This window comes from Amblyomma americanum, chromosome 10 (assembly GCF_052857255.1).
Source record: "Amblyomma americanum isolate KBUSLIRL-KWMA chromosome 10, ASM5285725v1, whole genome shotgun sequence".
Lineage (NCBI taxonomy): Eukaryota > Metazoa > Arthropoda > Arachnida > Ixodida > Ixodidae > Amblyomma > Amblyomma americanum.
Genome location: NC_135506.1, coordinates 119,257,851 through 119,280,224, shown reverse-complemented (window position 1 = coordinate 119,280,224; position 22,374 = coordinate 119,257,851). Strand labels below are relative to the sequence as shown.

The window sequence follows — 22,374 nt, the reverse complement described above, 5'->3', positions numbered from 1 at the left end:
CCCTCTAGATACGCCCCTGTTGCGTGCACTGCACGACAGTATTCACTGCCCAGACGGCGGAAATTTAATGTTCACGAATAGTGAGGCTAACTTCATTGTGCTTTGCACACTGTACTCTGAGCATATTCTAACAATTATTTTTCACAAAAAAAACTTAGCTTGAAAGCACCGGATTTTCTAGCGTCTATCTCTCAAGAGTTCTCTAACTATGCTGGCAAATACCTTGACATGCACTTTTCTAAATGTACAATTTTACCACGGTGGTTGGAAACCTCGAATGCCGTGGTTGGTCTCACCTCGAGGCCGTAGTGTCGGTAGAGGTCCAGCAAGTCCGGCCAAGGTCCGCGACTCCTCTCCTTAGAGACGCAGCGAAGGAAAAAACCAGCGGCCCGCGAGAGGAAGCTGGCGTCTCGGTTGCTTACTTCGCCGGCCGTGTCTGCTTGGCGGAACTCGTGGAACATGTTCTCCAGTCGATACCTGCGGGATGTCCATATGCAACATTCTTGGACAAAAATATCGGATAGTGGCATATTGTAAGGTACATTCTTGGACAAAAATATCGGATAGTGGCATATTGTAAGGTAAACGGAATTATTTAGGGTAATAGTCCATTCTTCCGATGCGTATAAAAATCTTTTTTTTCAGTCTTTCTATCACGCGCATCGAGTAGTTAAGACTGCTGTAGAAAACAAAATTAAGAACACTAAAATAAAAAATTTCAAGCCTGCCGAGTGAATATCTGTGGATATATTGGTTGCAATAGCGGAACCTTAAGATATATGAAAAACTGCACTCCTAAATTTTTCCCTTTGAAAAAAGATTTTGCCCAGTTTTGCTGGGTATGGAGAAAAGGGGTATGTAGGTGGAAACTTCTGCTCCAAGAAGGCTGATCTGAAAAAAAAATTGCTGGTGGTTTAGCTCTGGTTAATCCTGGTCGAAAGCGAAAAGCTTCATCTCCCTGGCTACGTTTGTGGTCGAGCGACTGTCGGTTTCCATAGATAAAACCAACTTTCATCTTCCTTCGCTTACGGCGCGGTTCGGGTGTCCACTGAGATATGTGAGACAGGCGTAATTTCCTTTCCTTTCCTTTCCTTAAAACCAACTTTCATTTCACTTCCCTTCCCTTACGGAGCGGTTCGAGTGTCGATCTCCAAGACAGGCGTCGCATCGGTCACACCTAGAGTTCCGCTGAACGCTTCAAAGTGCACCAGGGTTTTAATAATAATAATTGGTTTTGGGGGGGAAAGGAAATGGCACAGTATCTGTCTCATATATTGTTGGACACCTGAACCGCGCCGTATGGGAAGGGATAAGGGAGGGAGTGAAAGAAGAAAGGAAGAAATAGGTGCCGTAGTGGAGGGCTTCGGATTAATTTCGACCACCTGGGGATCTTCAACGTGCACTGACATCGCACAGCACACGGGCGCCATAGCGTTTTTCCTCCATAAAAACGCAGCCGCGGCGGTCGGGTTCGAACCCGGGAACTCCGGCTCCGGAACCCACTTTCATGATCTGCGCATGCGATGCCGGCAGACGCTTTTCCGCTTGGCCGGCGGTCAAGGCCATATGCCAAGGTCAAAGGTCAAATTCGAGGTACCTGGTGTAACAGCCGCTGGTGTCGCTGCCGTAGGTGACGTCATGTGTCGAACCTGACTACCACCAGTTATGCTCGTGGTTTGACGTCTACCAACATTCAAGGTGAAACGTGCAGCCACCATGACCTCTAGCTACATTGAAGGTTAATCTTGCGGCCCCGCTGACGGCTTGAAAAGCTGGCGTAGTGAAGCTTTTCGCTTCAAAAGAGGGCTGTGAGATAAGTCTCTCATAAAGAAAGTTGCTTAAGCGATGTCCACACGGTGAAACTCGTTGGCGATATGCGAAAAACGTCCGTGTCGTAGTCCGCCCGCCAACTTCTTCCCCTCCTTGAACATTTCTACGGGATCTGAGGAGCAGAGGTGGACACCCTGTTACCAGATAAAGTACTAGCTAAAGCGCCTAGGCGATTTCAATGCCGCTAGTGCCACCCGAAACGGCAGAGCTTGCAAAGTCGTTTGAAGCACGAAGAAAATTCCGCTACCAGCGAGGAGATGGTTAATGGTTTATGGGGGATTTAACGTCCCAAAGTGACTGAGGCTATGAGGGACGCCGTAGTGAAGGGCTTCGGAAATTTCGACCGCCTGGGGTTCTTTTACGTGCACTGACATCGCACAGCACACCAGCGAGGAGACCCCCTGCGCCCCGCCACCGTTCCCTGCCAATCTGGTGCGATTTCTTTCGGCTGAGCGAAGCCTACGCGCATCAGTACTGGGAGGGCTACGTCAGTGATTTCCCACTCAAAGACAAAAGGTTTTTTTTACCTAAATGTGCGCGCCTAATTTCAGTGATTAAAATGAGATGCAGAGCTCGCAAGCAATCTGCGTAGCCCATCCTCAACGTTGCACGCATGCTTCCGTAGTAGGTTGCTTAAACGACCCCAGGTCTTGCTCATATGCTTCTTCCCTCACTACCGGCATGCCTACGTTATCTAAAGCTTTCTCTTTGCAATATTAATCTTGTGCGCTCATGTCAGGTGTTGATGTTCAGTCTTCCTGGGCATAAATATGCATGGTTCGGAAAATAAAATCTGTTAAAAGTTAGTGCTCGTGGTAATGGTGCTCATTATCTTGTCCTCGAAGTTCTGTCTATTACAATTTGTTTTCATGAACATATTTTTTTTTTCAAATAATGCGCTCCTGTAGTTCTTGACACAGTGTCCAGAAAAGAATTCCGTGGCTGAGTGACTCTCGCTCTTAGTCGCGTCACGGTGTTAGAGACAGCGAGAGTAGACGATCCACCGTTGCTAGTTATAGAGCATATTATCGCCCAAGTTCTTCGCTAGATGTTTCAAATTCCTCGCATTAGTGAATACCAAAGCAGCCCTACAGTGGCGCTACATTCGGATAATCGTATCTTTCCCTTCCGCGCATTCTAGGCAAACAATTAGTATCTAATTGACATTTCGTATCTAATTTTCTCTATAACACCACTCAAAGCAAGATAGGTAACTTGAAATTAGTTATTAAATTAGGCGGAATAACGTGGTTTTTGTCAACGAAAGGGCGAACAACTCTCGCTTGCTTGTGGCCAATAAGCACAGTGTAAAGGGATGAGGAAGGCGACCAACAGCGCCGCTCACATGAGGTGTCCAGCCGCGTAGACTCTGTACGGCATGCCCGCAGGGTGTCCTGGTGGAACCATCGGCTGGGACACGCGTAGCTGTAGAAGTCCGTGCAGGGGTCGACCGTCTCGTCCAGCTTCCCCCCGAGGTACTCGCCCTGCCAGCGGCACACCGTCGAGCGGCAGCCCTCGACCTGGCGGATGTACTCGGGCTCACCGGGGTCCGCCTCCAGCTGCCGGTCGCCTGCTGCCGACGGCGCAGGACGCGGGGCCCCCTTTTGCGCCGAGCCACGTCCAGCTCTGGAGCGCCGAAGGGCTTTGGCCTGGTTCGCCTGCCTGTTGGCGGAGTGGCAACAGCAAGACGACTTCCTTAGAACTCGCAAGTAATTTTGTACGCAAGCAAATCAAATGCAGATTTTCGCGAACAAGTGGAAGCGCGCTTATATTGCCTTATTAATTTTGGCATATTCCCTATTCTACGAGGGAAGGGCGTAAATAATGAATAGAGGAATAGAAAAAAGCGTAGGTGGGGGACTCCGGATTAATTGCGACACCTTGAATTACTACCCGGTTATACCCGGTTAAGCATATCACAGAAAAAAAAATTAGAAATGTTTTAAAGCTGCAGGGGAAGACCTCAAGATTTACCGACTAAACCCCACTTCTTAAAACATGAAATCTTAAACCTAGTCAGATATACTATTGCAAGCTTTCACAATACATAAAAAATAAGTTATATAGGAACGTCGGGCCTAAGACACCAAGTCGATACTGCTTACGGAAACAAACACTTAGAACACCACGCATACGTACAAACTATGACAGAAAAAATTTAAACTTCCAAGTCCTTCTATTTTTAAATAACCTAGGAAAGAGGATTGATTTTAGGGCACGTATTTAAAATAAGTCACTCAGAAGATTTTTGCTGGAGAGTGAAATAATAAATGACTAACTTTATAATTTCTCCTTATGTTGCTTTGTTAAAATACAATAAGTCGACTTTCTGTTCAAACGTGGGCTACGTATAGTTGATTTATTCTATATGCTTGTTAGTGTTTTTTACAGTTTTATTTTCTGCTCACTATCAACGTTTGCTTTCTATAGAAGTTATATGGTATATGCTTGCAAGTTTTGTTTTAAATTGCACCTTGTCTGCAGTTACTGCTCGATACCGCAGGAGCCCCTATCGGGCTACGCCTTTAGCTCCTGCTTTATTGCGCGTTTGTTACCGGTTTAAAAATGAATAAACTTCAAATTTCAATTCCAAACTTATCTAAACTAACATCGCACAGCACAGGGCCATCAGTGCTCTTAATTCATCAAACTGCGGCCGAACAGTGTTACGGACGCCAAAGTTATCGCTTTGAAGATAAGAACCAACGTAATCCGGTTGGTTGACAAAGTTGGCATTTGTTGTATCGATGGCACAAAGAGCATTTAGTATCACGACACCCATGGTTTGCCTCGAATACATCGTTTTTAAGAGTGGAAAAATGTGATATGGTTTACTAGCACTAAAATTCTAAATGTCTTCTTAACAGAAGGCCCTCTGTGCGGAAAAAAGTTTTGTGTCATGTCTTATACCGCAGTGCCGAAGGACCAGACTTAAGGAATTCGACCACCCGCTGCGGTGGCTCAGTGGCTAGCGCGGTCGGCTACAGAGCCGGAGTACCCGGGTTCGTACCCGGCCGCGGCGGCCGCGTTTCGATGGAGGCGAAATGCTAAGGCGCCCGACTGCTGTACGATATCAGCGCACAATAAAGATCCCCAGGTGGTCGAAATTATTTCGGTGCCCTTCACTACGGCATCTCTTCTTTCTTTCATTTCCTCCTTTATCCCTTCTCTTAAGGCGCGGCTCAGGTCTCCGCCGATATGTGAGACAGATACTGTGCCATTTCCTTTCCCTAGAACCAATTATTTATTCTTTAATATAATTAGATCATAATGGCGGAGCAATCCGACTCAGCCTCCAATGGCGCAGGTGTCCTCGCTCTGAACAGTGATGCTGAGTATTGATGCGCTGGAAGTATCAGATTTTAAACAAGAAAGAAAAATCGCGGGTGGTTTAGCTAGGAGCGAATCACTAATTATAGTGCGCCAGCATGGTTAGCCTTGCTTTTTCATGGTTTATCTTGAACGTTAAACTGGCGTATTTGGTTTCATTTGTCAAATTATGCAAGTTTTCGTCATACTGCACCATTTTAGACACGTAGTGCAGTTAAATTGGAGATTATCTACATTCACAGATCCCTGGAAGTCCTCATACCACTCCGGGCGCAGTGGTGCAGCTGTTAAGAGACACGCTATAGCTCTGTGAAGGCAGGTGCTTCCATCGGTGCGACTTGTGAGACAGAGGTTGCGCTTCCCGTCGAACCTCTGGCGACTAATTATTAATTTAACTGCCACCTGCTACAGTGGGCAGTTAGCTCTCATTCAAGTGGGAAGGTTGTGTCACGTGACATAGGTGCTCGTGACACCCACACGGTTGGCACTCACCTTTCCAAGTTGCGGGAGGACCGGACAGACACAGAGAGAACGCGACAACGCTAGGAAGACTGCGACTTGACCACCGAGGCCGCTAGGCCACAAGCCATAAGCAGATTTCAGACAAACAGACAACGGGTTCTCGGCGGAGTAGAAGCCCTAGTGCACTAAAAATATATATGCTGCTAACACAAAGTGTACTGTGAGGCCGTCCCGGTGTCTCTGTGGTTATGCCGCACGGCTGCTGACCCGAAAGACACGAATTCGATCTGGGCTGCTGTGATAATAATAATAATTGGTTTTGGGGAAAAGGAAATGGCGCAGTATCTGTCTCATATATCGTTGGACACCTTCACCGCGGCGTAAGGCAAGGGATAAAGGAGGGGGTGAAAGAAGAAAGGAAGAGAGAGGTGCCATAGTGGAGGGCTCCGGAATAATTTCGACCACTTGGGGATCTTTAGCGTGCACTGACATCGCACAGCACACGGGCGCCTTAGCATTTCGCCTCCATCGAAACACAGCCGTCGCGGCTGCTGTGGTCGAATTTCCATGGAGGCCAAATTCTAGAGGCCCGTGTACTGTGCGATGTCGGGGCACGTTAAAAAACCCCAGCTGGTCGAAATTTCCCGGAGCCCTCTAATATGCCTTCCGTCATGGCCTGAGTCATTTTGGGAAGTTAAACCCCCAAACAAAACCAGCACACTGTGGTGAGCCTGTAAGCCTGTTTTTCTCTAACCAGTAAGGCAGAACCTTTTGCGAAAATTCCGACGGTTAGCGCGCTACATAGTGAATTTGAAATATAACGCAGTACCGTCATGGCTACTCTCCCAGAGACGGCAGCAAGCAAATGCGGCCATAAAATGAACCTGCTACCGTGGCAATTAAAGAGCTTTGTACTGCTACTGGTTGTGACATGGCCTCTTGTAAACATGGAGTGATGAAAGAAACGGATCTCAGGCTTAAGATATTATATTCCGGACCCAAAAATACTAGCAACCCTGAACATCACTTCATGGGGCGCAGAGGCTCAGAGTAGATCATTTTTCAGGGCTTCAATGCTAGGAAACAGTCTCAGGCCCAGCATGCGACTCAAGGTATTTTTATGCGATATATGTATATCGCAAAATTCGGGTAAATGTTCGGGCCTAGATTACAGTCAGTGTATAATTTGAGGGGGGATCTGATTATAGTTCAATAGAGCCACAACAAGATGGCGTGTACCTTAAGCACCATCTTCAGAATACGCACATGTTCGGCTGCCTCAACTTGTCGCCGCCCGGCTGCCCGTCGACCGGGGAGGGTGCTGCAGGACTGTCTGGAGCGGCTGAGGCTCCTCTTCTGCCTCGTGCATGTCCCAACTACCGCGAGGTGGCGCTCGAGCTGCGGCTGTCGGACGTGGCCATCATGGATGAGACGACCAGGATGCCAGCAAGCGCGGCCACAATCCAAAGGTAGGAGCGTGATCCGATGGCAGCCGACACGTGTTCCGAGAAGGTGACCGCCTTACGGGCCGCCTCCTCTGCAGGGCACGCGCTTCCTCAGGCACCGCTTGCGACATCCTGCAGGAAGACCACAAAATTAGAGGACGGAGTTTCTGGCAGTGTCGACCCGATACTATTAAATGAGAGCTAAAAAAATTGCCGACGGTCACGCTTCTCTGTAATGCGATTTTTCAGCACATCAACGCACATGTTGTGGTACTTGTGTACAGCCCTGTTACTTCGGTATTGTCTTCATATACTCAAAGCTGCTTATGGAAGTTTTGTAAAAATTGGTAACAAACGAAAAACACTGCTTGAAACGGTGGAGATGGTGGAAGAAACGACTAAAGGCCCGGCTTACAAATGAATGTATTTATTGCGATGTTGCTATAAATACGGAAGCGCTGACATAATATAGCAACTCCACCACTTGTTCCTGTGCATATTGTGAAAGAGATCTCCTGAGAAAGGCCAATAGAGTGTGCGCCAGCGTTCTAAACTTCCCTTTCGTGAATGATGAACGCCTAATAATGTTGATGCGTGCGCTGATCGTCACAAGTGCGGATAGCCTTGCAGTTCTCAATCTTTGGTACACACTTGAAGTGTGTCACATGCGCGGCGAGCGTGCTGCTATTTCCCAGATCTCACAGCGTTTTCGTGTTCCGTTGTTCATTCCTGCACACAGCGCTCCGTTTAATCGACGTACTATCCGCTTCAAAAGTGTTCCCGAATTAAAAGGTTACTGTTGCGCTATACCACAGTCTTACATTTTAATGCACCGGTTGATGAAGAATGCTAATTCTTACACATCTTTCACATTTTTTGCGATCGACTCACGCCAGTGAGCCTAATAATTTTTTTTAGGCACACCTGCATCAGGTAAACTTCTGTGGCCAATAGTGGGTCTAACCACATGGCAAGAGAGTTTTATAAACCGCCTTGCTTCAGAAATTCATCTAACTTGTCGTATGCTTCTTGTCGCATTATTCTCTTGTTGCTTCTCCCTTAACTGTTCTGCATTTCTTTTCTAATTTGTTGACTGGGCGAAATATTACGCTCGCAGCACGTTCCCAAAACCTTCATATCGCGTCGGTCACTATGAATGCAAAAGCATTGCTGTATTTCCCAAAACTTGCACGGAACATTTAACGAAGACCGGTTCACGCATCTCACTAACAAGTTCTAGGGAAGGTGTCTACTAGGAAGCCGATCATAGCCTGTGTGGTTGCACCTCGACACTTTCACCGAAGCGGCGACAGGACCGGCTGAGAACGTCGTTGAAAGAGACCATGAAATCATTTCTATGGCAATATTTTTACGCAACATAACTGTAGAGGTTGTCTTTGTGAGTATTTAAGTGAAATTCAAAATCTGTGCGCGGATCATCTATTATAAAAATGTATTTCTACATTGCTGCTCGCAACACATTAGGGCAACACCTCAACCCGAGTTCTTAGCCGCCCCTTTCTCTCTGATATAAAGTAAGGAATATGTGCGAGCCTTTTTACTGAACTTGCCCAGTGACGTGAGCGGTAGGGCCGAGGCGCGGCTTAGTCCCAACCAGTTTTCTTCATTTCTCTAGCGCGTCGGCTTGTGTTGATTTGAGGGGAAGAGAAGTGTTATTTTATTCGCCGTTATCCTCGATGTTATTGAAGCTTGCTTAATTTTTCTGCGGTGTAATGACGATTTATGAAATACCCATCACTCGTACGCTGCTCGTACACTTCCTCTAACGTTAGTAAACATCGTTTTATGGTGTATTTAGGCTCATTATAGTTACTTCACGTTATGGCTACTCGAGAACAGTCAGAAAACTCAACCTATCACCACTCTCCTATCACCACCCTCAGAAGAGGCCTCCAGCCAATGGCGTCGTTCAAGACACAGGACTTCGGCTTCCTGCAGCTTTTTTTTCTCAACTTCCTTCCTTTACCTCTCCGCGCTCATAGGCTGAACAACGAAAAAGACGTGGCGGTTGTGTTGTTCTTTGTTCGGGTCAAGGGTGACATGAGGTTAGGAGGAAAGTTAAAAAGAGGCTTAGGAACAAGGGACCGTGTCTTAGACGACGCCATTAGCTGGAGGGCATCCTGTGAGGGTAATTCGCCGCTGCATTCTTGAGTTGCGACTGTAGCACAAATGTGGAGTGTATCATGCAACAGAACTATTCTGTAATCGGGAACACACCTCCGACAAAAGAACTGTTTGCTGCGAGGATAGCCAAACATTTGAAAAATTCGAGTTCGTACGATGAGACAGTTCGTCAGTAGAGACAAAACAACTGATGGTAGCAGGAAACGGAGTATGAATGTGGCGAAAACTTTTGAGAAGGCAGTGCTTTGAGCACTGAAGCTTATAGTTGTCAAGAAATTAATAAGCATGCTGCACATTGTTTGCAGACAGACCCTCACCCACTATTCAGTCATGGCGTGCCAGTAATAAGTTGTCGGAAAATCGCGGGGTTGAAGCGGAGCCCCAAAAATAGAAGTGCGACATTGTAGGCTTCTAGGACCGAACTGTCCGTGCCCAGCTTTCGCCCCGGGCACGCGTCACTCTATGTTCACCTGCCGCATAGCGTTGATGGTGCCCCAGCTGGGAGCGCCAAACTGAGCGTCACCGCGTTGTGGCATCCGTGGGGCTACAGGGCTGCTTGCCTAGACCCAACGGCGAAACGGACGGACGCGTCGACGACGGAAAGAAGGGGTTTCTTAGCGACAAGGAGATCGGCGGATACGCCAACTACTTAACAGGGGAGCTTCGTAAGAGGCCTCCTTGTGGGCACGCTTGAGACCGTCGAATGAGACCACGCGACCATTCAGGAGGTTGGTTGGGGGTTGGGCGTCTTGTGGAGGACGCGGTAGGGCTCGTCATAAGAAGGCGTAAGGGTGCCGAAGAAAAACGTGCGTCGAAGGCGCAAGGTCTGGATGATCGAAGATGCGATGATCGGAAGGTCGAAGTGGGGAGGGCTGCAGATGGCGAGTGCAGTCCTGTTAGCCTTGGAAATATTGCAGAGGCGGCGGCGAGGGTGCAGACGGAAAGAACAAGTCTACGGGAAGCCGCAGGGCCACACCAAAGACGACTTCGGCTGCGGAACAGCTAACTTCACGACGAAGGGCAACGCGTAGGCCAACAAGCACCTTATAGGCAGGTGGTCGACCCAATGCTTTCGCTCCAGGCGCGCAGTGAGAGCAACCTTGAGCTTGCGATTGCGCCGACGGACCGTGCCGTTGGCAGAGGAGTGGTGTGCTGTGGTACGGCAGTGCTTACTGCCAAGCAGCCGGTTGAGAGAGGTAAAGAGGGTACAGTCAAATTACCCGCCATGATCCGTTGTAGCAATGCAAAGGCAGCCCAAGCGGGAAACCCATGTTGAAACAAAGGCTTGCTGCAGTGATGTCCGCAATGGAACCGGCTTCGGGCCAACAGGTAAAGCGGTCAATCATACCCAGAATGTAGCGGCACTCGTGAGAAAGATGAAGTGGTTCCACAAAGTCAAGATGGACTTTCTCTGGCGACGTACTTGGAAGATCTCTTGCGGAACACATGTGCCAGGGGCATATTATCCGTAAGAACACAACGTTGCAGTCCGGACAAGGAATGTCGAAAGTGCTTGATGGTGCAGTAGATGGCAAGCAGCATCACGGCCAAAGACGCCGTAGCGGATCTCACCAGGCTGGAGTTTCCAAGAAACTCAGTGAGTGCAACTCGGAGTCAAGTTGCTGCTGGAGAACGGCGCCGATGGCTACGCTGGAAGCATCCGCCATGATGGAGAGTGGGCACGTCACTCCTCGGGCGAATGAGAAGGACCGCATCAGCAACTGCTTGCTGAGCAGCCGTGAAACCAGATTGATCCTCGGGTGACCAGGAATGTATGATGAGCTCTAGCTTGTGCGAAGAAGGTTTGTGAGAGGATGCAGAAGCGCGCCGCTGTACGGAATAAAGCGCCGTGAGGAATTCACGATGCCTAGAAACTCCCGCAGTTTGCGCGGGGTAGTGAGTACGTGGAAGTTTTTCACATCCTTGACGTATGAAGACAGAGGACGACGACTTCCGAGCGCAGAGATGTGGTGGTCCAGAAACATTGGCAGTGGCTTAGCTCAGCTATGCCAGGATACACGTAGCGAGAGCTGCAGTTCCCCCTGGTTACGCACGTTGTCGAGCTTGTTGTAAATACAATGTTAAGCTTTGAAGCATTCGGTGAAACACATTGTTTATTTATTCATTTTTTGACACAGATAAACACTGCCCTATGATCGGTAAGGTAACACGCAGTTGTCTCAATACTGTCTACTCAGTTTTTAGACTGCTTGATTTCTCTCAGATACACAAGCTGCTATGGGCCACATGTTACGCTCCGCCTCTTGGCGTCTCCGCTTGGCAAGACGTTCTTCTCTTTGCTCAGGTATCTCCGCCGCTTGTTTAGCCTTCTGATGTTCATTCTTTCTCTGCAGAGCTGCCAAGTTCCAGGCGACGACTTCTGGGCCCGAGGAGTTGATCTTCTCCTGACGATACCGCCGCATAGCAGCGGCTGGAGTCTCATTTTCGTCACCCATACGAAGCGATGGTGATACACCGAGTCGTATCACCTCAGCTTTTATACACACAGCCAAACATACGCAATTTATCCACACTAGCCCACACGTGACCACGGCAGCGGCTGAGCTCCGACGACATCCGCCGTGCACGAGCTGCCCGGCGCGGCTCCTCGCGCGGCGGCGGCGGCGGCGAACTCTGACCTCATGCGCCGCGTACCTGCTGCTCCTCTCTGGTTTCGCGCTCGTGCAATATCGGCCTCCCAGGCTCACGGCGAAATTCTCGACTGGGTAGCGTAGTGTAGCTCTCGCTAGAAAACTCGAGCTCGGGAGACCCGAAGACACATTTCTATGCGTTTACTACCAGGCCAAATTGTTGAAGGCGACAAAACGTTCCTAAAGGTGACGCTCGTGGTCTTGCAGTGTGCGACTCGCTACGAGGATGCCATCATTGTAGGCGAATAGAACTGGGAGGCCGTGCTTCACCTCGGCAATAAATCGCTGAAAAGTCTGAGTTGTGTTGCGGAGCACAAAAGGCATGCGCACCTGCTCAAACAGGCCGGAAATGTAGTGATATCGGTATATCGAAAGGTTAGACGGGGATTTGGGGATGCTTCTTTACAAGGTAAACTTTGCTAAAGTTCTTGCATCGTTCCAAGTCGGTGGTCAAATCTTGGATGTGGGGAAGGGGATAGCTGTCGTGGACCGTGCGAGCTTTGCGTGCCCGAAAACCTCCGCATGGCTGCCAGCCACCAGGTTCTTTCTAGGGCACCAGATGGAAGGGCGAGGCCCAAGTGCTGGACGAAGGTTGAATTATACCCAGCTGAAGCACGTGCTCGAATTGCCTTTTAGCAATCACCAGACGCTCACCGAAGAGACGACGTGGTCGTGCTGCGACTGGTGGACCACGCTTAACAATGTGCTGGGTTACGCTGTTCTCGTGTGGCTGGTTTAGTATTTCAGTGCTTCGTGACCTCAGGGAAGTCTTGCAGAACTTCATCGTACGGGCATAGCCGAAGCACTAACATCCGCACGCTTCCGGGAGTGACAGCCAACAGAACGCCAGTGATAGAAAGGCGTCTCTTGCTGTCGATGAGGCGATGGGTGCATGCTGACGTCCAGGCCGAAATGGGTCAGAACCTCATAGTCAAGGATGGACTGATATACGTCGGCTACGATGAAGACCACCGAATGTGCGTCGCCAGCCAATGTCGAGAGTGAGAGATCGCAGACCATACGGGGCGATGGAGGAAGAGTTCGCCACATGAAGACGAGATCCAGTTCACTTAGAAGTGCGGTCATGCTTGGAGGCCGGCAGTACGCGACATCGGCACCCATGTCGACGAGGAAGCGCAGGCGGGAAAGGCCGTCCAGGACTAGGAAAATGCTGCCGGGTTAAAAGGTGAGGTCACATGCCGCCGTCACTGATCACGCATCGCGTTTCCCGACCAGTTGCATATGGAAGTGCACCGGAGGGCACGGTGTTGGAAAGTACGATGATACCAGCACATAGGTGAGGTGGAAGGCCGACGCAAGCGTACGTTGATCGGGGAGGCAGAACGACGGCCAGGACGTGGGGAGAAACCGCGCTGGCCATGTGAAGACGTCCGTAGTGCGGCGAGAGAAGCGACGAGCTGGTCGATCCGGGCTTTTAACTGAGATGTTGGCAGAGGAATCTGGTATGAAAGTGCGGGCGGCGACAGAAGTAAAATGCACTTAGTGCACTCCATCAGCTAAGTGGGCCAGGCGATCGAAAGTCACACACTCCCCCTGCGGCAACCAGGACGAGGCGGGTGTACTGCGGAAAGCGCCGTAGGAAAAGCTACCTCAGCAACACACTGTTGGGGTCAACGTTGCTTTCTCCCTGGAGCTGCTGCATGCTAGTGAGCTGCTGACAGGGGCGAAGATCTCCAGGCTCTTCGCCAGTGAGCAGGTGCTGAAGGCGCGCGCTCTCGGACACTGTGGTGTGAACCAGGATATTCTGCTTGAGATACCGGTATGGGGAATTGCCCAATGGTCCAGATATGATGTCCGCGACATCTTCAGCCATCTGAGGAGACAGGCTGGAAAGATGGTGGTGAAACCCTGTAGTCTCTGAAGTGACGCGGTGGACATAGAAGAGGGCTTCCACCTGGGCAAACTGCACCTGTGGGTTCTTGCGCCATAATGATGGCAGCTGGAGTTGAGTTGTAGCAATGTCCCGTGTTCGCGAGGTAGCGTCAAGCGGAAGGTCGCATGAGGGTGGTAAGTTGCTGGGGTAGGCCATTTCTCTGTCGGGAGTTGCCAATGTTGGGAAACCGCGGGGTTGCAACATTTCAGGCTTCTAGAACCGAGCAGCCTTTGCCGACCTTGCCCACCGGGTGCGCGTCGCTCTACTTTATTTTCACCTTCTGCCGCTCTGCGTAACAGGCACCAAGGCATCAGCTCGGCGCGCCGAAATAGAATCACTGCGTTGTGGCGTCGGTGGGCACTACAAAGTCATTAATGCCGGCACGCCACGAACGTCTGTGCAGCCGACTTTTAACAGGACATATGGCTCGTCACCAAATTCAAGAAAGATTACACGCAACTAAAAGGAGATAGAATAAATACGGCAAAATTAATAAAATTTAGGCTGGCCAGAACAACATTTACAAAACATTACTTCTTGGCTGAGGGTCAACCCGGGTAAGAATAAACCTACTAGACGAGCGAAAGAAAAGCCGGCGGTATTTATAGCGAAGAATAGTATGACGGCGTTGTTGCGTCATCGCATGACGTGACATCGGGTGATGCAAATCTCAGCTCTAAAGGAAAAGGTCAAAGGTCAAGTGACCACTAGTCATCAGTCATGTGGTTGTTGGTCACTTGCTATGACCATACCGTACAGGCATATCATGCTTATGAGTAGCAAGACCCATAGTCATACATTGTTAGTCTTGAGGGTGTGTGCTTGGTTTGATCATGGTCTGGCTTCCATGCACAGTCCAAGCACAGGCGAAACTGAGTTTTACCTTGAGTAGTAGAGCTTTCGGTCCCTGAAACCACCCAGTTAGGACAGGCAGGCAACTTCATCCGTTCTGTGCCGGCCGTTGTAATAACCTTACAACCTTTCTCTGTAGCAGAGAACAGGACGACGCTGAAATGGCGAGCTGAGGGCGAGGGTAACATAAATTTGAGTGCTTCTCCTTTATAGACACGAAGGCATGTCCTGGTGGGATTCGACATGTCAGCTACCACTAAGAACGTCGCCATGAATAATTATTCTACCAATTTTCCTAGGCTTGCAGCTAATTCACGTTTAGCAGTGCCATCAACGAAGGCTGAAACGTCAACGAGAGAACAAAGGAAGAATTCCTACACGTGAGGCAATTAATACAGAAATATCATTTTGGCAAAGAACATTAGGTAAGACCCAGAACATTAACGCTTCGAACGCAGTTACATACACGGTGAGTACAGAGATCGAGCAAGTGGGAGTAGTGTAATTTGAAGAGACTAAAACTGAAAGCTATTTGCAGGACCTTCGTGGTTTATACGCCCACATCTCTGAAGATAAAACGAAGCGCTTCCACATACTGCACATCCTGTCTGTGCGGAATTGCTCAAATATAAGTTTGACCTGGATCAAGCAGGGGCGCGGCCTTAAAATGACGTTATCCTTTCGGCAGAAAACTAGGACTAATGCATATGGACCATCGCAAATGAGCGCATTACCTGGACCAGTCTCCCGTTAACAGTGCACAGCAGCGTCCAACCATGAGCCCTGTGACCGCAGACCTGGCATTTGACTTCAGGACACGGTAATCTGCTCTCACCTTTTCATATTGCGAGCTGCTCGGCGCGCTGCTCAGACACCAGTGGACCAACCACCAAGATGCGTCGTCTAGATTCCTAAACATTTTATTTGAAATGCGGTCAGGACCGGCCGCCGAAGTCGTCTTGAGGCGATTGAGTTCTGCTCGGACCTCCGCTAAAGTGATCGGAGCGTCTAGACAGAGATTTTCCGCGCCCTGATAGAAAGGGAGGTTGGTTGTTGGTTCAGGGCGGATGTAAGTATTTATAAGCTCTTGTTTAAGCTCGTCAGACGTGCCAGGATACTGGTGGAAGATTCGCTCGAGCTGTTGGCGTGTTTGGAGCTTGCCTCCTTCTGGGTCGAGTAAATGTCGAAGGAGGTTCCACGTCTTACGAGCGTTTGGAGTGTTGTTCATCTGGTCACATATGTTGTGCCAGCTCTGTCGAGTGAGTTCTATTGCATATTTCTCGATATTCGTATGTGCGCGCGCCAGTCTACGTCGGATATTGCGGTCCCATTTCCGAGTGGCAAGTAGAGCTTCGAGCGACTTCTTGCGCTCCCACAGATGGGCGTAGTAGCGGTCGCAGTGTGGGATACTGTCCTCTAACTCGACGGTTTGAGTGGCGTCGGCCACTTGTTTGACAATTTCGGTTGTCCACGCCTTGATATCAGTTATAGCGGGAGGTATGTCCTGCTGGTTCCTGTGCTTCCGGAAGGAGTCCCAGTCAATCACCTGAGCTGGCCGCGTAAATTGCCTGGTGGGCTCGTGTATTACGATTTCGAGTATGAAGTGATCACTCCCAAAGTTTTCTTGAGTGTGACACCAAGTCGCTTTAACTCCGGAGGTCGTAAAGGCCAGATCCGGCGTTGTATCACGATGTAGGCCTGTACCGTGTCTAGTGGGGTAGGACACGTCCGTGATAAGAGTCAGCTGGTTCATATGCCAGTCATTCCAAAGGCGTCGACCTTTAGCGGAGTCATAGTGGTAGCCCCAAGCGCGGTGATGCGCATTAAAGTCACCGAGAATGAGGAGGGGTTGCCCCTGCGCCAGCTGCTGGGCTTTGCTCTTACCGCCTATTTTCAAGAATGTTGGGCCAGCGGTACCATCCCTCAAGAGTGGAAATGCGCCAGTCTAGTCCTCATCCCCAAGCCAGGCAAACCACCAACCTTGGCCAACCTCCGTCCCATCTCTCTCACGTCCTGCGTTGGGAAGCTGATGGAACACGTTATCCAGACCAGACTCTCACGATACCTTGAAGACAACCATCTTCTACCAGACACTATGTTCGGCTTCCGCCCTCATTTAGCAGCCCCGGACATTATGCTTCTTCTCCATCATCAGGTAGTCATGAGACGTACACTAGACACAAAAGTCATCGTCGGCCTCGATGTTGCCAAGGCATTCGACAACGTCCTCCATGAAGCGATTCTTCAACAACTTCAAGCTCTCGGTGTCGGACATCGCATGTATGCGTACATCCGAAACTTTCTCACCGACCGCACAGTGCAACTTAAAGCCGGCACGGGAGATCCTTCCATCATCTCTCCGGGAAACCGTGGCACGCCTCAAGGCGCCGTACTTTCGCCGATGCTTTTTAACGTCGCACTGATAGGTCTGCCGAAGCTACTGGCCGACATCCCCCACCTGCATCACAGCATTTATGCTGACGACCTCACACTTTGGATCACGCGCGGCAGTGACGGCCAGATTGAAGAGACTTTACAGACCGCGATCGAACGGATCGGAGATTATCTAAGTACAGTTGGCCTCACGTGCTCGGCGACAAAGTCCGAGTATATCATCATTCCTTCCCCGGGACGACGACCTTCAAAGATACTTCCGGACATCAACCTCCAGGTGCAAGGAAACCCGATTCCTCGAACAGACAACATCAGGATCCTGGGCTTGCATCTACAGTCCAACGGCAGCAACAACATCATGATCCAACGCATCGACCAGTCGGTTGTGCAGATCGGACGCCTCCTTAAGCGAATCTCCAACAAGCATCATGGCATGCGAGAGTCCAACCTCCTGCGCCTCGTTCAAGCTTTCGTCTGCTCCCGCATCACCTACTCTGGACCCTACTTACGTCTCACTCGTGCCGAAAGCGAACGGCTAGACGCGTCACTTCGAAAAGCATACAAGACGGCCCTAGGTCTTCCCATGTCCACAGCTACCCATAAGCTCATGGCTCTCGGAATCTCCAATACCGTGAGCGAACTGATCGAAGCAACCCTCACCGCCCAGTATGAGCGGCTCTCACTCACACACGCTGGCCGAGCGGTACTGCAGCAAGTTGGGATCTCCCCGCCGAGATCGGCCCCAAGTTACGCTGAACTTACATCGGAATATCGCCTAAATCTCCGCATTCCTCCCATTCCCAAACGGATGCACCCGGAACACCACGCCGAGAGACGGGCCGACCAGGCTCGTCAGTTCGAGAAACGCTTCAGCGGACGTCCGGACGTCACGTATACGGACGCCTCTTACCATCCATCGAGGCCAGCGATGGTGGCGGTAGCTCTCGCCCCTCACCGCAGCTGGTACACAGCCTGCAGCATTCGCAATGCAGAAACAGTCACCGCAGCTGAGGAGGTTGCCATTGCGCTCGCGCTAGCCGACCCTAATACCAAAGTCGTCATCAGTGACTCTCAACAGGCTATTCGCAATTACGATGCTGGCCGTATCTCTTGCCAGGCGTTACACATTCTACGTTCTACAGCACCCTCTTCCACATCTCGCTTACTTCTTTGGGCTCCAGCCCACGAGTCGCTCAGCGGAAACGCCCAGGCACACACTCTCGCTCGAGATCTCAGCTGCCGAGCCGAGAGTATGATCAGCCACCCTGCTTCCGCTGACACTAATATCCCACGCGCTTCACTATCTCTACTCACCACTTACACTGACATACTCCAGCACTACAGACTCCAAAGGTGCACATATCCTCCCGCACACCGCGATCTAACAAGGCGCGAGGCCGTCCAATGGCGCAAACTACAAACTGGCAGCTTCCCACACCCCCTCTTATACAGCAGGATCTTTCCGGAACAGATAGCCCCCATGTGTAAACACTGCTCAACTCCGGCCACACTCATACACATGGTGTGGACTTGTCCACATTACAACAGAGACAACGCAAACACCCCAGAGACGTGGGAGTCTCTCCTGTGTACTTCCAAGCCAGCAGACCAACGCTGGCTTATCCAGCGCGCGGTGGAGGCCGCGGCATCCCAAAGGATCCCCGCCGACCTCCTCTAAGTCAGCGCAACCGGTCCTTTGACTGGTCCCCTGTTTTTGGGCGCAATAAAAGAGTTTACCTACCTACCAACCACCAAGAGGTATTTCTTCTTCTGCAGATCAAATCACGCGCTTTCGTGCGCCGCACGAGCACCTGCTCGTGCTTCTTTCCCAGGGCGTATGTTCTGCACCATTATGCGAAAATGAAGATTATATTGCATTTTCTGTGGTTTCTAATACTCTATTAGGCCATTAACATATACTCTGCAGGCTTACGCAAAGTTTCTCCTTTACTTTTCAATAGCCAATTTATCCATCCCCAACAATCATTCGTTTCAGATTCAACAGTGGAGTTTGAATTTATGGCACCTTCTAACCTCTCAGTCATTGAGCAGTAACTTAAGAATTGAGAGAAAGGTTTAGAATTCAAATTAAATCAAGACAAATTTATTCCGCAACAAAAATTTACAACGAGGACAAGTAAAACCTGTGGGAACCGCTTAAGGGAACATAAATAACAGCGCGACAGACAAGAAAATAAGCAAGAGACACAAACACGAGCGCTGAATATATGTGTCATAGACCAACTAGCGCGGATAATTCCACTCGTAGAGCTTTAGGAGCCCTGGCCACCTAGCACACGGGGCCGCAAAGGAGAGTGCGGCTTCTAACTTGGCAACAGTGCAGTCAGTGACGAAGAAGAGAATGATAGCGGTTATGTTAGCAGGCAGAAAAAGAAGAAAGTTCGCGAACTCTCTCGAAGTGATATAGGAAATGAAACAGCGGAAAGGAACTCTACATGGTGCGACGTTCACTCTGGTGGAGTGCTTACCCAGATGCCCGTGTAGCTTTAGGGGGTAGCTTTTTCGGTCTTACTGAAGGTGGCCTCGACATAGCGTGACAAGCTCAGCCGGAATCACAATACCAACTGGCAAATAATGAGTAGTCGCTTGGTCCCCAGCTTTCCACTCGCACAAGAGAGAATGAGTCGCAGCTAAAAGGGTCCAAAATCCAAATGTTTCTGTAGAATACTGACGACACTGGGCAATTTAAAATCACTCATATCATGCAAAGTTTTCTCCAAAGTTGCGCAATACATGCGGAGCAATACTTAACACAGACTAATCTAGAGAAAGACTCCTTAAAGCAACACTGCACAATAACCCCGCGGGCGACTAATGAAATAAATTTTTCACCGAGCACAGCCGTCCCGGTGGCAGTCCCGACGAATGGAACTCGCTTCCTCACTGGTCCTTGTGCGGGATATTATTGGTGTTGGACATCGAAAGTCGTGCGGTACAGGTTTTTTTTAAGAAGCCGAACCATGGCACTTTTTATCCGCCGGCGCTAAATCTCCTTCTCTTGCAGATGTGTCGTGTCTGCTACTTGCTTCGGGCGAAATCGGGAAGCGCACATACATATCGACCGTCGAAACGCTCGTTCATCTTGCTGCCGCGGCACGCGGTGGCGTTTGGGAAGCGCAAAGCACTTTTTGGAAGGAGCTAGTGATTTCATCTCCGGCCGGACTCCGCCACTTCTGAGCGATATGGAGAGGGCTTACCTTGACACGGGCAAATAAACGCACTCCACGCCTATCATTGAAGCATCTCTCTCCGTTGTTCCCGTACATTCAAGGGCGGGTGCACAAATGTGCGCCGAATTTCGTGACACACTCTTATGGTGACAGAAGAGCTTATGGCCTTTTCTGAATGGGTGGTTCTTTAGAAATGCACTCCACGCCTGTGTAAACCTAGCAAATCCCGGAATAGAGTCCGGTGGGCAGGGCAGATGAGAGAGTTTCCGGGAAGGGGAAGGCCGCACTTGGTGAGAGCAAGTCATCAGTGGGGATTGGCAGAGCTAGGCCCTCGTCCTCAGGTGAAAGCAACTTCCGGACGATGGTTATAATGATGAAAACAGAGGTAAACACTAATTGTGCTCATCTATTCTTGGTGCAAAAGCAGTTCAAGTTGACCCCTGTCTCCGCCCTCCAGAACCCCCAGCGACAAGCCCTCCTCACGGCCACCCTCGATCCACCGCCCCCCCCCCCCCCCCCTCTACCGAACGGCTACACTCACTTGAAGCCGATGTAGTGGCGGGACGAAAGAGCGACGGCGAAATCGAATTCAAAGAAGTAATCGGCGGTCGAATTTCGATGGTGGCGGAACTATAGAGGCCCGTGTACTGTGCGGTGTGTGTGCCCGTTAAAGAACCCCAGGTGGTCGAAATTTCCGTAGCCCTTCATTACGGCGTCCTCATAGCCTGAGTCGCTTCGGGACCCCAATAAACCACAAACCATCAAAGAAGTAATCGGAAAGCCAGCTCCTTTCGAAAAGCACCGCCCTCCAGCCGCCTCCCAATCCCACCCTATAGCTAGGCAACTTCCAATCCACCAATCGTCATCCTCGGCAACCTCCACTCACCATGACTGTCCACAAAAATTATGTCGTGTGTGAGGAACGTCGGCTTGGAGTAAAATCGTTAATGTAATCTTTGAGGGTTAAACTCTTTCTGGTAGAATAACTGTCGCCTCAGAAGAATTATCATTACATTTTTTTAAGGACAGGTTCATTTGGATAAATCGTGTTAGGCCTTATTTCGACACTTTGCATTCAGACGAGGGAAGCTCTTGACAACGCTTCAAAAAATGTATTTTGATGTGGGTGGAGAATGTCTTGAGATACTGGAGATCAGTGCGTCAAGCAACGTTCTCGTGAGCAGCCGTTTTTAGTGTCCAGAACTTCTGTCAATTGAACGTCGTCTCTAGTAGTAGCTGTAGTTTCCAACAGCCCCTTCTTACAGCGCTCTGTTTTTGCTGAAGTACGGCTGCTTACGCGTATTATTCATCCGGTTGATGTTTTTGGCTACAGGTTTGTGCTTATAGGTCCCCTGTGTTAGCATTGCATTTAGCAACGTTGGCTTGACGCTTTTTGCAGTTCATTGCATTCAAGGCGTGTTGTTGGCAAAGTGCCGTGTTAACGGAGGAGCGTCTTAGGAACCTATATAATAACACTCATGCGCATAAATTGTTCAGCAGCAATGGTTACTGACCTCCCTCATTGAAATTCCTGCACCCGACGCATGCCCTTCACATTTCGTGGCTTTCACGTTATGCCTAATCACTGTCCATCTAATATTACGAGCGCACGCTTCACTAATTGCTAACCTACCTAGGTAAGGATCTGGCCTCCTAATCACGCTGTTCTTGACTGACATTGCTGCCGACTTCATAAATGGCAAGGGCTATTTCCACAATGTAGATACAGAGTTTCTGAGATCAGTTTTCTCTTCATTACCTAAATTACGGTGTTTGCTTTCACGACAGCTCAATGGGGAGCACGCGAAATTTATACGTTTTTTGAATTTTTCAACTAAGTAGTTTTAGTGTTGCTAATTTTCTTTTTGCGTGCACATGCTTGCTGCGCGCAAAGATCTGAGGGTCTCTAGTAACCTTTAGAGGAATGCGGAGCTTATTTTTGATCCGCCCAAGGTATGAAAAAACATTCCGACAGAACGACGATTCTGTACTGACGTTTCCTGCAGTCAGCAAGGTGTTCGGTTCGAAGAAATAGCTCAATGATGAGTTCCTGCAAAGGCTCTTATACTTTACTGAACTGGAGTATGAAGCCGTATGGAAAGATGCGGCACCATCCCGAACAAAGACAACTGAACCGTCCCATGCACTCCCTAATTATTCGGTAGTGTGCACATGCACAT

General features: G+C 49.7%; 1 protein-coding gene and 1 pseudogene across 2 annotated transcripts in view; both read right to left on the bottom strand.

The window, feature by feature from the left end:
- LOC144108671 (uncharacterized) overlaps positions 1–7,193 on the bottom strand; it is a 53,888-nt pseudogene extending 46,695 nt beyond the window's left edge. The window contains exons 1-3 of the transcript XR_013309494.1: positions 6,889–7,193; positions 3,176–3,492; positions 297–477 (exon numbers count right to left, since the gene is read on the bottom strand). The product of XR_013309494.1 is annotated as an uncharacterized LOC144108671 (transcript). The remainder of the gene's footprint in view (positions 1–296; positions 478–3,175; positions 3,493–6,888) is intronic.
- A 6,276-nt stretch (positions 7,194–13,469) lies between these two features.
- On the bottom strand, positions 13,470–13,913 carry LOC144108670 (uncharacterized). The gene has a single exon (XM_077641849.1). It carries the CDS (start codon positions 13,911–13,913, stop codon positions 13,470–13,472), a length of 444 nt encoding a protein of 147 aa, XP_077497975.1.
- Positions 13,914–22,374: the final 8,461 nt, after the last annotated feature.